At 34.0% G+C, this 17,450-nt stretch overlaps 1 protein-coding gene across 1 annotated transcript in view; it reads left to right on the plus strand.

Annotated features, from left to right (window-relative positions):
• Nucleotides 1-223: 223 nt before the first annotated feature.
• The window catches only part of LOC118577884 (zinc finger protein 120-like), a 54,081-nt gene continuing 36,854 nt past the window's right edge, over nucleotides 224-17,450 (plus strand). Inside the window, 3 exon segments of the mRNA XM_036178547.1 lie at nucleotides 224-297; nucleotides 8,069-8,265; nucleotides 8,602-9,184. Coding sequence (XP_036034440.1) covers nucleotides 224-297; nucleotides 8,069-8,265; nucleotides 8,602-9,184 — 854 coding nt within the window.

The raw sequence follows: 17,450 nt of genomic DNA on the forward strand, positions 1-17,450 counted from the left end.
AGAAAGCAAACAGACAAGCCAGGAGAAGGAAGCAACTTGGTCTATACAATTGGACTAGAATCCATAACAATGCATTTTGTTTGTTTGTTTTGTGTCTGTTTCAAAGAAAAGTTTTCTTCATGAAGAGTGAGCAATACACTTATCTGTGCATATAAAGACAGTTATTTAGAATGAAGTTAGGGATTGTGCTGAGTCAGTTGAAGATTTATGCTGTTTTAGTAGAATGGCAGTTGTGGGTTCCCCTTCAAGATCCTTGCATGACTTCATTAGCTGTTGGAATTCCATTGTTGGAATTGGGTATGATTTTCCTCTTGCTGAGTGGATCTTAAGACCAATCCAAGAGCTGTTGATTACTGCCAAGATATATGTGTCACAACTGCAGCCCGAGATTATCACACCATGCTAGTTGTTGTGGTTTGTAGGTGTCATAGCTATGAAGGACTGTTAGTTTTTTCTCACCTTTGGAAGATGTCATGTTGCTTTCTGGTTGTATGAAAGCTAGTCCTCAGGGAGGAGTATCTTTTGGACAACCTTGAACAACTTAAAAGAAGGCTTCTAAAGCCTGGTGTTACGGGTTTTTGTTAGATGGTCTTTGCCTCTTAGAAAGACCATTGTGAGGTAAGATGTGAAAATTTCATTTAAATAATATACTGTGTGTTATAGGTTACTATTTTTTTTTAAAGATAGATAGTTAATTCTCTGATTCCTAATTGGCTTTTCAGACATCCTGTGTCTTACTCTTATAATTGGCCTCATTTGTGTAGCATAGTCTCAATTCCTTCATAAAGAGATTTTTATTCATATCCTCAGCAAACTCTATATTCTGTTACTTCAACACAATACTGAGATAACAATTTGTGACTTTCTTTTAATATACTGCCTAAACCTTAAATAATAATCATATGAAAATGTGTTAATATACAATTTCTTTTTAGTCTTCTTAGATCTGTAGTTCATAACAGGCATCAACACTTGGAGTTAATGTGCTAACTGCTATGCAACATGTATTTCCTATTTTAATTGTGCTTTTTAACTTTTGACAATTGAAAGGATGCGAAATGTACACTTGTGAAAGCTTTCCTTGATACTTACTTATATTATCCTATTAAAGAACATCATTTTTAGACTTTCCTATAGCAGTGATTAAAGACTATCAATATTCAATGAAAGATAGCTTTAAGAATTCCCCAAATTCTTCATAACTAAGAAGCCATCCCAATATTGGTGTGATTGTACTTGCTGTTGTCTCTCTAGGTCTTTGAAATCATTGATTTCTTCTCATTTTAAAAAGGTCATCTCTACTGAGTTTAGTTCTTACATCATCTCTTCAGAGAGGTGTCCTTTGAAGCAATTCCATAAAGGAGGATTAAAGGATCCTATTTTATTTCTATGTTAGTTGAAAGTGCGTTTAGCTCATGTATTTGTGTGTTGTGCACCGACTGTCACCTCTCAAAACTCCTTGAGTAAAGACCCCTTCATGGTGATCATATGTGAGCATCTCCTGCTTGGCCTGACAAAGAAAGACTTGAAGTGTTCTTCTATGCCGAGGCCATGAAAGAAGTGGTATTCAACTTGGAGCTGCAGCTGGTTTATATATTTTAGAGGTCAAATTCAGTAGTTTTAGCATTTTTATGTGGTTTAGATAAATTTTATGTTAGTGTGAATATAAAGACTGACACCATTATAATTCCAAATTTTACTTTTTATGTATCAGAACATATAATTAATTCATCAGGGAGGTTTTAAAACTAACTAGCTCTTATTCCAACTTAAGTGTTTTCCCAACTTTTAAAATTAAAGGACATTTTTAATTTTAGGGTATTCTGTATCTGCTCATCAAAATATTAGAAATAAATGAGTGTAAGTCCTAAATATACATTTAACCAAAAGAATTTCACATTAAGGATGCCTAAATATTAACTGTAGATTATGTAACTTTGAACCTTTAAAACAGCACAAATTTACTCCAACTAATACAATTTGAAATATGTCAATTTCCAAAATAAGAAGTATCCAAGCTGCTCTCTAGTACAATAATCAAACATTACAATATTTTCTCATTGCTAAAAATCTTATGAAAAAACATGTTGTTTCATTTCTGAATCATTTGAAAGGTAAGCCTTAAAGAACACAATAAAAAAGAGCTTACTAAATATATCACAGAATATTTCTTATTAATATATAACATTTTAATTCATTACTAAGTTTATATCATTTTAATTATCTGATATATATGCAAATAATTTGAAGTAAATTTCAAAGCAATCTAAGTTGTAAATTAACAGAAATATTGTTTTAACATTAGAAAATATCTTTTAGAAACATGTTTTTGGTATATAGTGAACAGTGGCTACAGATAGAGACAAAATGAGGCAACAAATTTGCTTTTAGACTTTCCTTTCTACTGATCCTGACTTCTAACAAGCATGCAGATTACTAGGGTTATCATAGTTAAGGGACAAACATGTACTTCTCATTTTGTTCACTTTCCAATTCAGAAATTTTCTATAATTTGCTATTTCTGTCCTTTTGAAATTAACATTTATGGAACCTATATACAAGAAAGTCCCATATTTTGAATTTATTGTGCTTTTTTGTAATAATAAATTTATTATTCTATATTCTATAAGAATCATTATTTTCTTCATATTCTTACCAGTATAAGCTAACATTGCAAATATTATAGCATGATGCATTTATTTATTTTATATATTTAGTAAACTACTAAGCCAGTATTATAGTTTCAAACTTAACTCTGATATTACTTTGTCCTACTGGTTTCTTAAATTGGCTATTACTGTATGTATATTTTGTCATATACAAAATACTAATACTACCAATAATTATAATATGGTTGTGATTCCCATTATGGACTATCAACTTGATTAATTTAGAAGAGAAATAAAACTAGATTAATAATCAACTTCAGGGTTGGGGATTTAGCTCAGTGGTAGAGCACTTGCCTAGCAAGCGTAAGGCCCTGGGTTCAGTCCTCAGCTTTGAAAAATATAATCAACTTGTAGGTATATTTGGGAAGTGTTTCCAAAGACACATGGTATGTTGTAGAACCATTGAAAGGTGAAGAACAGCCTTGAATATGGGTGGAGAGATGGAACAGAGAAGGAAGAAACTTGCCTGACATGCTTGCCCTTCATTTCTGTCTGATTCCTGGCCCTGATAATGTTCACAACTTGGGCTGCAATCTCCCATTTGCATGATATTCATTCTATCTTGCTTTAGCCCCAAATCCAAACTGACTTCAAACTTCAACATCTGAAATGGTGATAGAACACATCTCCTTTTAACTTATTTTAGGTTATTTGTCCCAGTGACTCAAAGCATGAATAACACAAACTAAAGATTGACATGCTGGTACATAACTATAATTCTAGCTCTCAGGCAGCTGAAAAAAACAGCATTGGTATGAATATGGTACTAGCCTCAACTACATAGCAAGATATTGTCACTAAAAATAAACAGCAACAACAGAAGAATACCCAAATAAAATCTTAAAATTATTTGAGTTTTGTAGAACAGTGTTCACTTTTTAAAATACTAATAAGCTAGCTACCAAATAAGATATCATATATATATATATATATATATATATAGATATAGATATAGATATAGATATAGATATAGATATAGATATAGATATATATGTGTGTTTGTGTGTGTGTGTGTGTGTGTGTTGTCATAAATTCAAGAACAGTTTTTGTTTCAGTTTTGTAAGATTGATATTCTTTAGCTTAATTTAGCTTACTGTATCTACCTACCTTTTAGAAAGGGATGGTAACAACTAAATGGTAATAGCTCATTGTTTTCTTTGACATTCCTCAGTGACAATCATTTGAGAACACCTCCTCTTAGTGAAAAGAATATTCTAGTGTGATTACATTTTTTTCCACAACATTGGCTAGATCTCCAGGAAAGGTCTTATCCAGTCAGTGAAAATTGATTGCCTTTTCTACAAGTAGTAGACAGCTAATTACTGTTCTTCCTACTTTAAAGTTCAATTCCAAAGCTTGCTTTCTCAGGGCCAGATGATTTAGGTTAAAACAAGATAAGAAAAGTGGGTCAAGTATTAGTGGAGCAGCTGAAGAAGTTCTGTGAAGCAGACGTGCCAGGGAAGGAAAACTTTTATAAACAGTAATTGCTCTAAATCCTAAACTTAAACTGTCTGTTGGCATCTGCTTTTGTGTGGTTTCTTTATGGGAATCTGACATAGGCTTTGCTAAATAAAGAATCTGGCATAGAGGCTTGCTTAATAAAGTCTTATTTAGGAGAAAATAATGCTAATATTGGGGATATTTTAATTTTAAATTATTCAATAATACATTTTTTTCTACTCAATAGCTGCTAACTATTGTAGAAAGTTAATTGTGTGTATTAATTAATTAATGTCTTGAAAGAAAGATTTTATGTCTGGAAATTATTCTCTATATTTTATTGGGAAGTAGCTAAATGCAAGGATACTTTTTAAAATTCACTTGAAGAAGATCCACTTCTCCATTGCTATATGGAGTTTTGACAGCTCAGTCATAAGTACATCTCTGCTTACTATATCTTCACTGAAGTAAAATATACATTGTTTATCTAATGGTTAAAGTAACTAAAATTTCAAGTCTTAGTGTGCCCTTTGTTTTAAAAAATATTTATTAATATATCTTTAAATCACCACAGAGTTTTTCAAGATTTTGAAAGTTGTCATTAATTACTCAAAATTTTAAGAAGTATGATTTCAGTATGTTACATTTTCCCCTAATACCTGTTATATACAATGAATCATGAGTGCAGCATGTTGTATACTCATACAAGAAGTCTTCTTTCTCCCTTCACTCCCCCCCCCCCACATAGTGAGCACTTGGTATCAAACTCAGAATATCAGGCTTGAAAACAAATGTCTTTACTTGCTGAACCATCTCATCAACACAATCTGTGTTAATTTTTTCCATTATATGTAAAAGTGTGTTTCTATAATTGAGACCACTTTACCTCTGCTTTGACAATTCATCTAACCTTCATGAAACCCATTTGACTTTTGTCTAAGTTTACATGTTAGTAATAACATTTGTTTTGCAAAGTCAGAGTGAAATTAAATATAAAATACAAAAATATCTTCTGATCCATACATTAGATGTTAGTATGTAGCACCTATACACATGCAATTTTTGTCTAGATAGGTTTCATATACCAGCTTATCAAATCAATGCCAGTTTTAAATATAGACCTTTAAAATTAGTTCTTTTTTTTAAGGGCAAGATTATGCATCTCCCTAGGTACTGGCAAATAGGTCAGATACTGTCTGCCTACTAGACAACTAATTAATTTCAAACTGCATCTATCTTTTTAAAGAAAATAAGTAATCCAGACTTTTTCATAAAACAACAGAATTTTTTCCTATTAAATGTTGGGGTTTCATGTATGCCCTCATTATTCACTTTTGTTTAATTTGCTGTTACAGATCAAAGGAAATTAGCCACGTGTCAAATCATTGCCACAGAGGTATTTTTTTAAAAGTCTCCTTAGTAGGAATATTTTAGAATTATCACAAAGTGCTACATGCTCTAGCTTTGTCATTCTTATTTTACCAGTCTCTCCACTAATCCAGTGTCACATTAGTATAGCTTTTAATTAATAACAGAATTTGTGTTTGAAGAAGAATTAACCAAAAGGGCTTTAAAATGCATACTAATCTTAAGATAACCTAATATCAAGTTTCTTCTTTTCATATCTGTAATTTATGATTTTAAAACTCTTAAATTGTTCCACACAATAGAAACAGAAGGAGCATTTCAAAAATTTTTAATGAGGCTACAGTTAACCTGATACCCAAACCACACCAAGATTCAAAGAAAGATAATTACAGACACCTCATGAACACTGATGCAAAAATCCTTAACAAAATACTAGCAAGCCAAATTCAAGAAAACATCAAAAATTATCCACTGTGACCAAGTAGGCTTCATTCCAGGGATACAAGGTTCAACATTGAAAATCTGTCCATGTAATAAACCATATAAACAAATGGGGAAAAAAAAGATCATCTCATTAGATGCTGAAAACACCTTTGACAAAATCCAATAGCCCTTCATGATAAAGGTCTTGGAGAGATCAGGAATATAAGGAACATATCTAAAGATAATAAAGGCAATTTATAGCAAACTGACAGCCAACATCAAAGTAAATGAAGAGAAACACAAAGCAACTCCACTAAAATCAGTAACAAGGCAAGGCTGTTCTCTCTCCCCATATTTATTCAATATAGTACTTAAAGTTCTAGCTAGAGCAATAAAACAACAAAACGGGATCAAGGGGACACAAATTGGAAAGAAAGAAGTTAAACTTTCACTACTTGCAGACAATATGATAGTATACATAAGTGACCCCAAAAATTCTGCCAGAGAACTACTACAGCTGATAAAATCTTTCAATAATATGGTAGGATACAAGATTAACTCTAAGAAATCAGTAGCCCTCCTATATTCAAATGACAAACTGGCTGAGAAAGAAATCATAGAAACATCAAACTTTACAATACCCAAAAATAATATAAAATACCTTGGGGTAACGCCAACTAAGCAAGTGAAAGATCTGTATAACAAGAACTTCAAGCCTCTTGAAGAAAGAAATCAAAGATATCAGAAAATGGAAAGCTCTCCCATGCTCATGGATAGGTAGGGTTAACATAGAAAAAATAGCAATCTTACCAAAAGCAATCTACAGATTCACTGCAATCCCCATCAAAATTCTAACACAATTCTCCAGACATGGAAAGAATAATACTCAACTTCATATGAAAAACAAACAAACAAACAAACAAACAAACAAACAAACAAAAAACTGGGATAGCTAAAAGAATCCTGTACAACAAAGCCACCTCTGGAGGCATCACCATCCCTGACACCAAGCTCTACTATATAGCTATAGTAATAAAAAACAGCTTGGTATTGGAATAAAAACTGACATGTGGACCAATGGAATCTAATTGAAGACCCTTATATTAATCCACACACCTATGAACACCTGATCTTTGACAAAGAAGCCAAAACTGTACAATGGAAAAAAGAAATCATCTTCAATAAATGGTGCTGGCATATCTGAATGTCAATATATAGAAGACTTCAAATAGATCCATATCTGTCACCTTTCATAAAACTCAAGTCCAACTGGATCAAAGACCTCACCATAAATCCAAATATACTGAACTTGATAGAAAAGAATGTAGGAAGTAATCTTACCGCTTTGGCACAGGGGATTACTTCTTAAATATAACACCAGTTGCACAGACACTGAGAACAACAATTAATAAATAGGAATTCCTGAAACTGAGAAGCTTTTGTAGGGCAATGGACATGGTCAATAAGACAAAATGACAGCCTACAGAATGGGAAAAGATCTTCACCAACCCCACATCTGACAGAAGGCTGACCCCCAAATATATAAACATTTCAAGAAACTAAACATCCAAATACTGAAGAAACCAATTAAAAAATGGGCTGCAGATCTAAACAGAGATTTCTCAACAGAAGAATCTTAAATGGCTGAAAGCCATTTAAGAAATTGATCAACATCATTAGTCATCAGGAAAATGCAAATCAAAATGAATCTGGAGCCCAGTGCCTATGGTGGGACAACTTGTGTGGCCTTGGTGCAATTGGGAGAGGATTGGACCTGCCTCAACTGAATGTACCAGGCTCTGCTGACTCCCCATGGGAGGCTTTGCCTTGGAGGAGGTGGAAACAGGGGATGGGTTGTGGGGGAAGTCTGGGTTGCAGGAGGAGGTCAGAAAGGGGTGTCTGTGGTTGGTATATAAAATGAATAGAAAATTTCTTAATTAAAAAAAGGGAAGAGAATCTGTCTCCAGTAGTTTTGTTTGTTGTGTAGCTGGAGTGTTGCTGTAGGGAGCTGAACAGAGAGCATGGCCAAGCTGGAAAACCACAATATGGTTTGGTCTTTGAATAATTGCTGAGAACCATAAAATATATGAAGAAGGATTTAAGCTGATTATGGCAAGCTAATATCTGAAGAAGCAAAAGGCCTTCCAGAGATCAAGCTGAGGCTCCAGACTCTTGAGTGCAGTGACCTATAATGATGTGCATGTCAACATCACTCAGGAAGAGTGGGCATTGATGGATCCTTCACAGAAGAATCTCTACAAAAATGTGATGCTGGAGACCTATATGAACCTCATTGCTATAGGCTACAATTGGGAAGATCTTAAAGTTGAAGGACATTGTCAAAGTTGTCAAAATCATGGAAGGCATAAAAGAAGTCATACTACAGAGAAATCAAATGAATATACTGAGTATGGTAAGGCCTTTGAATGTCTTAGTCATCCTCAAAGGCATGAAAAAACACATACTGGAGTGAAATCCTATGAATATAATCAATGTGGTAAAACCTTTACACAACACAGTCATCTTCACAGGCATGAAACTACGCATATATTTAAAAAACCTTATGGATGTAATCAAAGTGGCAAAGCCTTTACTCATTGGAAAATTCTACAATTAGATAGAAGAACACATTCTGGAGAGAAACCCTATGAATGTAATCAATGTGGTAAAGCCTTTACAAAGCCCAGTCATCTTCAAGTACATAAAAGGACACATACTGGAGAGAAACCCTATGAATGTAATTATTGTGGTAAAGCCTTTGCTCAACACAGTTCTCTTCAATTACATGAAAGAACACATACTGGAGAGAAACCCTATGAATGTAAACAATCTGGTAAAACCTTAGCACAACCTGGTGATCTTCAAATACATAAGAGAACACATACTGGAGAGAAACCATATGAATGTAATCACTGTGGTAAAGCATTTGCTCGGCACAGTGCTCTTTGATTACATAAAAGAACATATACTGGAGCGAAACCTTGTGAATGTAATCAGTGTGGTAAAGCCTTTGCTCGACACAGTACTCTTGAAATGCATGAAAGGACACATAGTGGAGAGAAACCCTATGAATGTAAACAATGTGGTAAAGCCTTTGCACAGCACAATTATCTTCAAGTATTTAAGGGAACACATACTGGAGAGAAACCCTATGAATGTAATCAGTGTAGTAAAACCTTTGCTCAAAACAATACTCTTCAAATTCATGAAAGATCACATACGGGAGAGAAACCCTATGAATGTATACAATGTGGGAAAGCATTTGCACAGCCCAGTCATCTTAAGTACATAAGAGAACACATACTAGAGAGAAACCCTGTGTGCCCCGGCCAGCGGGAATTCAATGGGGGCGACCCACCTGTCAGAGCAAATGAAAGGAGCAGTGGATACAAGAGATGATTGCAAGACAGGATTCTGATCAAGCTGCAAATTTTATTTTCCTCTACAAGGCTTATATAGCAAAGGAGAGTAGGTGGCAGGGAGGAGGGAAGGGGAAGGTATGTGGAAGGGGAAGGTACATGGGTGACTTGGAGATTGTGCAACTGCAAGATGTCGGTTAAGGTCACTGGTCAGGGGCCATTTATTCTGTTGCTACACTACCTGTCCACGGAATGCTCTTTTACATTTGTTTGTCATGGCACCTGACTGTGGAATGTCTTCTTATCTTTGGTATCCTTTAGTTTGTTAACAGATGTTACTGCTCAGGGGAAGGGCAGTGGTCTTATAACTTGTTCCCTGGCCTAGCTAGTACTTTTCTATGGTTCATGTTTGGTTCCTGACATCTTGGTCCTTGACACCTATGAATGTAAACAATGTGGTAAAGCCTTTGCTCATCATAGTTCTCTTCAGTTGCATGAAAGAACACATACTGGAGAGACACCCTATGAATATATACAATGTGGGAAAGCATTAGCACAGCACAGTCATCTTCAAGTATTTAAGGGAACACATACTGGAGAGAAACCCTATGAATGTAATCAGTGTGTTACAGGCCTTTGTTCCTCTCATCTTCAAAGGCATAGAAGAACACATACTGGATTGAAACTGTACAATTCTAATCAGTGTGGTAAAGCCTTTTGTACATCACAACACTCTTCAATTTCATGAAAGAACACATAATTGAGAAAAAAAACCTGTGATTTTAAACAATGTGGTAAAGCCTTTGCACAGCTCTTTATAAAACACATACTGGAGAGAAACCCTATGAATATAATCAATGTGGTATTGCCTAGTCAAAACAAAAAGTAACCCTGTAAATGTAAAACTTTTAGTGTGTTATTGTCTCTTAAAGCCTTTCAATATAAAATTATACTTTGAATATCTGAAAGGAACTCATACCAAAGGAAATCTGAATATATATAAATTGTTATGATCTTGAGCCCAGCCACATTCAATTGCAAAAAATTATTTATTTTGGAAAAAATCTAAAATGTGTCAATAATCTGTTCAATCATTATAATATCTGTATTTTGTTTACATATTTCAACTAATATAGACAAAAGGCCTATGAATTTAAATGATGATTAACACTTTTAGATTTCATACTTATGTTCAAATACATGAGATAATGAATTCTGTTTGAAAATTTCATAGATATGCCTTTTCTGTTGCTTTGATAATAGATCATATCTATGTGAACTTAGAAAAGAGTGTAATTTGGCCCTGGGTTCCACAGCAATACATGAACCTCTTAAAACCAGCATGGAAACAAGTGTCAGATAGGGCAGTTAAGAATTCACCTTCTTGTCCTACAGCATAAAGCAAAAAGTGTAAATTGGAAATGGTGAGCAGATGTAAATGCTCAAGCCAACACTCATGACTGATTTCTTCCTGCAGGGTATCATTTTCTAAATTTTCTCAAATGATATCACAGACTAAAAATGATAGATTACTCAGACTTCTAGACTACATGCTTGCTTTCTGTTACATGTACCAATTCATGATGGAGAAAAACTCTGTAATCACTTAGATGCCTCAAAACCCATGTTGCCAGAATGATAACAGAAAAACATTCCTGATTGAAAAAAAAAAAAAAAAGGAAAAAACTCCCCTGGGGATTCAATTCAACTTGGTGGATTAAGTACAGGCAGGTCCAGTCCCCTCCTTCCAGGCTGAGCAAAGTGTCCCTGTGTAAGCCCAAGGTTCCAAACAGCCAGCTCATGCACTAAGGACAGGTCCGGGTCCCACTGCCTGGCTGCCTCCCAAACAGTTCAAGCTATTCACTTGTCTCACTTATCCAGAGGGCATGATCCAGTTGGGGGCTTCACAGCTTTTGTTTCATAATTAACGTGTTTCCATTAGTTTGGGGGCAGGGGCAGGAAGGGGGATGACAGGGGAACCCATGGCTGATGTGTAAAATTAAAACACAAATATAATAAAAAAGGAGAAAAAAAAGTAAAAAAAAAAATACCTGGCGGAACTTTTACATGCCAACAATAATAATTACATTTTAAACACTAATATTCCATAGATATTTTTAAATAGACACACTTAATCTTAATTGTATTATTAAAATGGATGTATATCTAAATAGTCATATATCTTATTTTCACATAGTAGAAACTGATATTTAAACATGGATTGAAAATGGATAAGCCAAATCAACTTGCAATTTACCTCCAAATAAAAAGAAAAAGAAAAAAAGAGAAAACGTTTAATATGGTTATGAAACTATAAAACATGATATGGAAAAAGATGGGAACATGGCTCAGTGTGTAAAGGATTTTACACACATGCTTGAGGACCTGAGCCAAATTTCCAGTACTCATGTAAAAAGCCAGACATGCAATGTGAGCCTGTACCACAGTGCTGTAAATGTGAAAATAAGAGAATCTCAATAGCTCACTGGCCCACTGATTGAGCCAGAAGGTGAGCTCCAGGTTCAATGAGAAACACTGTCTCAAATATAAAATGGAGGGCAAAAAAGAAAGGTGTCTGTCATAGACCTTGTGGGTCCACACACATAAAATTTATCTGCATATTTATTCCAGAACAAAGACCTTTACAGTTCCAGAACATCACAGGTCATGCTAATACACAGTCAGGTGAAAAGTAACATCAAAAAACAAATAGGCAGAAATGTGACTGGGAAATGTTGAAAGTGGGATGATTTTCATTCCCAAGCAATAGTTTAGCTCCTCTGTTTTAGTCTAAAGGAATTTATAGCACATTTGGTTTTGATTCTTAATAAAGAGTAGACACACTAAGGAAATAAAAAACAATAACATAACTTTGAGTTCATACTTCCAAGTAGAAATAATATTGTGGACTGGTAAGACATGTTAATCAGCATGCCTTTTGGGGGAAAAGACAGAAGAATGAAGATAAATAAAGAAGCACATTCGTTCATTTCTGATAACCCAGAAAGCTAGATCAGGCTACAAGTCAGGAGGACAATCCATCTCTTTCTCTGGCACTCTCCTGCCTCTTGCCTGCCTTTTCCTTTTGCTTAGTAAGTTTCTTAATGTCATCAGACATGTAGAAAACCTGTCAGCCTCCATGATAAGAAAGCCGCCTAGCATGAGTGATTTACCATTACCTGCAAAGACAATCACTATTGCAGGATGTAATTAAATGTTGAAAGCCACAGAAGTAATCACTAATGACTGTATCAGTCCCATTTAGATAGGCAAGTCTTAGAACAGATTATGTCCACTCAAGCATTGACAGATAAACTTACATCTGAGAATTTCTCAGTTCATGAAAATGCTCAGAGCCAAATGTACACATGATGATGGGTAACATCCTACATGCTCATTTGAAAGAGGCCTTGAATCTTGACCTTTGAATGTTACATACAGGCAATTCAATGTTTGTATTTATATTCAGGACACTGGTTGCTCCCAAAAGAAAAGATTCAGTTAACAATGTTAGTCATCTTGGTGGAATGCCTTCTACAGCTACTCTCTATTTTTATGCTATTTATTAACCAGTTTTTAGAAAGAATTCTCTGAGAATTTCCAGGGCAATTGAAAAATAGTCCAAGTTATTTTGTTCAGCCTTGATAGAGGTCAGATCAATGCCAGGAATTATAAAAACTTTACAAAATGGAAATGGAAATACATGTGGTATTCATTTTTGAGTATGTTTCCCTACTGGTATTTATTGAGAATAGACCAATTAAACAGAGAGGTAATTTGTGGCATGGTAAAGCTTATCTCTGAAAATCACATAAAGATAGTAAGTGTTTCAGTTCAGCCTTATAATTTTGTTTTTTTATCATTTGACCATGTTTCACAGCTTGCCTTTGAGGTAGCTTCTGAAATGGCTCATGGTTTGAATCCTTATTACCTCAGTGCATATTACCTCATAATTCATAAAACAAAGTAATCCCACCCTCCTTTAAATTTGTTTATGTCAGGTATTTATGTCAAGATAGTGAAATGTTATTATCAATTTTAGATTTAAATATATATAATCAGCTGTTTATAGAGTATGGTTTCTTTAGATATATGTGAGTAAATAAAAAGTAAATAAGAAAGGAAGAATAACACCCCACATCTACATCCCAACATCCCTATCCCACTGCTAAATGGTAACTTCTACTAATTATTTAGGAAAAAAAATCCTTTATGGTATTTGAAATTATGGCAGATTGATGATGTGTCTCCCATAGTCCTGGGTATTTGCATACTTGGGCCCCAGTTTGTGGCACTATTTGATTGTTTAGGAAGTATGGCTTTGCTAGAAGTATGTTTCTGCAGGTGGGCTTTGAGAATTTAAATGTGTGATCCATTGTTAGTTCTCTCTCTCCATGTTCCACACTTGAAGTTCATATGTGAGATTTCAGCTTACAGATCCAACTTCAGGGAGGTAGAAGAGTCCATGATGAACTAGACTCTGCCGTCATAGAGTCTTATGCCACCAGCACCATAAGTTCTATTAAACTCTGTGTTAGATAACAGCAACGTAAAAGTAAATAATACAAAAATATATAAAAGCATGAATTAATCTATATTTCTTTAATGTTATAAATATGTATATTTAAACCAGAATATATATATAATATATTTTATTTAAACATACATATAAATCATGCACATTTTTACATATACATTGACTTGTTACTTACTCAATTTATAGTTGAAAACCATTTATTGAGACTGCTATTGAATAAAAATGTTATAATTAATACATTTTTCCAAAGTTACATTATTTTGACATATTCTCTAGACAGCACCTGGCTGAGCCTCTGTCCTCGTGCAACTAAAGTGAAGAATCCCCAAACAGCTGAGCTATTTTGAAAGAAATAAACTTAAATTGTGTCTGCATAAGATTTGAGGACAAAGTTGACCTCTTATCAGTACAATTTCAAACAACATATATTTAAATAAAACAATGAGACGTGTGTTTTTCTAAACCCTTAAACAGTTCAGCTCCCAATTCCCAAATTCAATTCACTTTTAATTTCACAGGTTATAAACTCTAGAAAACTATTAATGACTGGCATTTTATTGAAATTATCAAATAAGAAAATTTTATCTTTCAATTTCCATTTTTCTTCCCTTTTACCAAATATTATGATGCCTTCATAATCAGTAAAAGTTATTCATAAATATATGAGCCTAGATTAGAGAACATTTGCTTCTCTACAGCAACACTTCTGCTTCTTATATGCCATTTTATGAGGCTCCAACCTTTACATATAAACAACCAGAGTAGACAATTTTTTTTCCACATGTAAATTGTATTTCCTAAATTTGGGAACTGATAAAGGTATTTTTAAAGTAATACTAAATGTCATAGTGTTCTACTGGAACATTGCATGATTTAAAAGCTTTGAAAGTCGGATATAGATAGCTCAGTGAAAAAAAGGTTTATGTCTGAGAACTTGAGGTAAATCCCTGGGATCCACAAGGCAGGGGAAGAGAACTCACTTCCACAGCTTATCCTCTAGTGTCCATCCATTGGCATGCTGTAGCATAGGCACCCAAACAGTTGTGCACATACATAGGCTTGCATGGGCATGTATGCATGTGTGCATACACACACACACACACACACACACACACACACACGCATATACACGCACATGCTAAATTAGTAAATAAATAGATTTTGAAAACATTGAAAAAGGCACAAAAATCCTACTAGAAGAAAATCACAACTGCTGAAAAGGAAAGCCAACACATGAGGAATTTTATTAACTCCTCTATAGGATTTTGCCGTGATTTTACCATGCACATATCAGGATACCTGAGTTATTTTCAGATACCATAGCTGATTACTGCTAACAAGGATAGTCAATCAGAAATTAATTCCTGGAGCAAGTTACAATGAATTTTCATTGAATTAGCCCAACCAATTCTTTTAAAAATCATTTTAGTCATGTTTTCAGATGCTAAACACCTTACCCACTAATTGTAGATTCATTGTTATAGGCAGAATCATGGACCAAAGGAAGTAAAATTGCCATAAGCTATAACAAAAAATTTGCCCCACAACTTCTCCCTGCTACCCCAAAAGTAGCTAGATCATAATTCCAAAGTACATTAGGGATTTGTACAAGATGGTAATGGATTTTGAGACATAAAAAAAAAAGATAACAGTGTATGTCTTGCAAAACTTATATTCTGTGTTTCTCTGACTATATGCTTGTACACAAGAATGTAAACATAGTGGTTAAAATGGTTTCTCCTAGTCTGAAATTATAGATACAAGTGTCTAACGTATGGGAAAGTAGGAACACTTGGTGAGGAAAGTATCAAGAAAATTTAGTGATTCTGGAAGCAAAATTTAAGAAAATGTACTAACAGTAATTGCACTAAGAAGCTAGAGAACAAAAATAAATACTGTAATTGTAGGAAGTAATGATATCACCATCATTTGCAGATATCATAGTATATTTGTGAAGCTCACAGATACACAAAAATTCCAGCCAACCAGAATAAGATGAGATACAATAAGAAAATCAATAGCAAGCTTGAATACCAACAAAAAATCGATTGAAAGGTATAATGAAAACACACTAATCAATAATAGTGCAAATTGGGAATTCTATAAATATACAGAAAAAATTTAAATATTATGTCTACTTGAATGTTTAAGAACTTTTAATGTAGGATATAAATGTTTACAATGTGTAGAATGACAGGGTATATCAAAATAAGATGTATACAGCAACTAAATTATTTTTAAATGAAATTACAGACCTAATGTAAATTTAAGAAACAAACTTGTGTGGATATTAGAATTCAATGTATTCTTTGAGATTATATTTCTTTTATGTGCACAGGTTATTTTGCTTTCATGCATGTCTGTGCACCACATGTGTTCAGTGACCTCAGATGCCAGAAGAGGGAGTCAGAGCTGGAGGATGGAGTGAAAGACAGTCGTGAGCAGTCATGTGATTGCTAGAAATCAAAGTCTAGTCCTCTGGAATAACAGCCAGTGCTCTTAACATCTGAGCCATCTCTTCAGCCATCAATGAATTATTTTTATGAATTTTAAGATGCCCCATCTTTCAAGTGTTAAAACTCTAAAATAAAAATGTATTGCACAAATGAAAGATATATATTTTAGGATGTATTTCTTTAGTTTTGTGTAGGATGGATAACTGCATTAGTAATAACGATATACAATTAAAGAAGATGTAAGAAAACAGAGAAAAAGCAAGTAAAACATTTTTCAATGAACAACCTGTAAATTGGAAAGTGAGAATGATATATTTTCATCAAAAATACAAAATTGAAAGATGAAATGAATATTCAGTGTGGAAATACACATAGTGATCATAAAAACAAAACATCTGGGACAAATATCAGCTTTAAAAACATCTGGGACAAATATAAACTTTAAGCTCTCTAAATAGAGTGTTATAAGAGAGGCAGAAAGAGTTACTATAGAATGCACTCATATGATTGATTTAAGCGCTTACCAACAAAACTTAATGTGGTTCACATTAAATACACAATAAAGTAAATAGTTAAGATATTTTTATTAAAATAAAGCAGTTGTAAAATATAAATACAAATAGTTTAAGTTGTAGTAATGGGAAATGACCTACAGAAAAATCAGAGGACAGGTACATTTCTGTTTATATAGCCTTTGGTGTGTATGTGCACATGTGTATGTAGATATGCAGCCAGAAGAAGATATGAGTGTAGCCTTCTTTCCCCTCCCATCTTTGATTTTGAGACAGATTTCCTCACCGGACCTGGACTTTGTTGTTTTGTGCTAGGCTAGCTGGCAGGTGAGCTTCTGGAACCACTTGTCTATCCTCAGTGCAGGAATTATGGCATTCTGCCATTTCTGACTTTTACTGAGATCTGGTACTTGAACTCAGGTCTTTTGTTTGCATAGCTGGCAGTCTTGCACCATGAGCCATCTCTCCAGCCCCATGAGTTATTCCTAACTACTGAGGAAATTTAATATATGCAAAAGATTATATAAAATATACTTTCATATTTTAGTAATTAAGAAAATATTGTTTAAACCACTGTAGCTGAGTAAATATAGTCTTGTTTGGACCTGATCCATGTCATGGATCTGTTTCCAATTTGTACAATTTCCTTAGATGCAAAGATCTGTCTTTCTATCAATGTATTCATC

Source organism: Onychomys torridus, chromosome 2 (genome assembly GCF_903995425.1).
Source record: "Onychomys torridus chromosome 2, mOncTor1.1, whole genome shotgun sequence".
Classification (NCBI taxonomy): domain Eukaryota; kingdom Metazoa; phylum Chordata; class Mammalia; order Rodentia; family Cricetidae; genus Onychomys; species Onychomys torridus.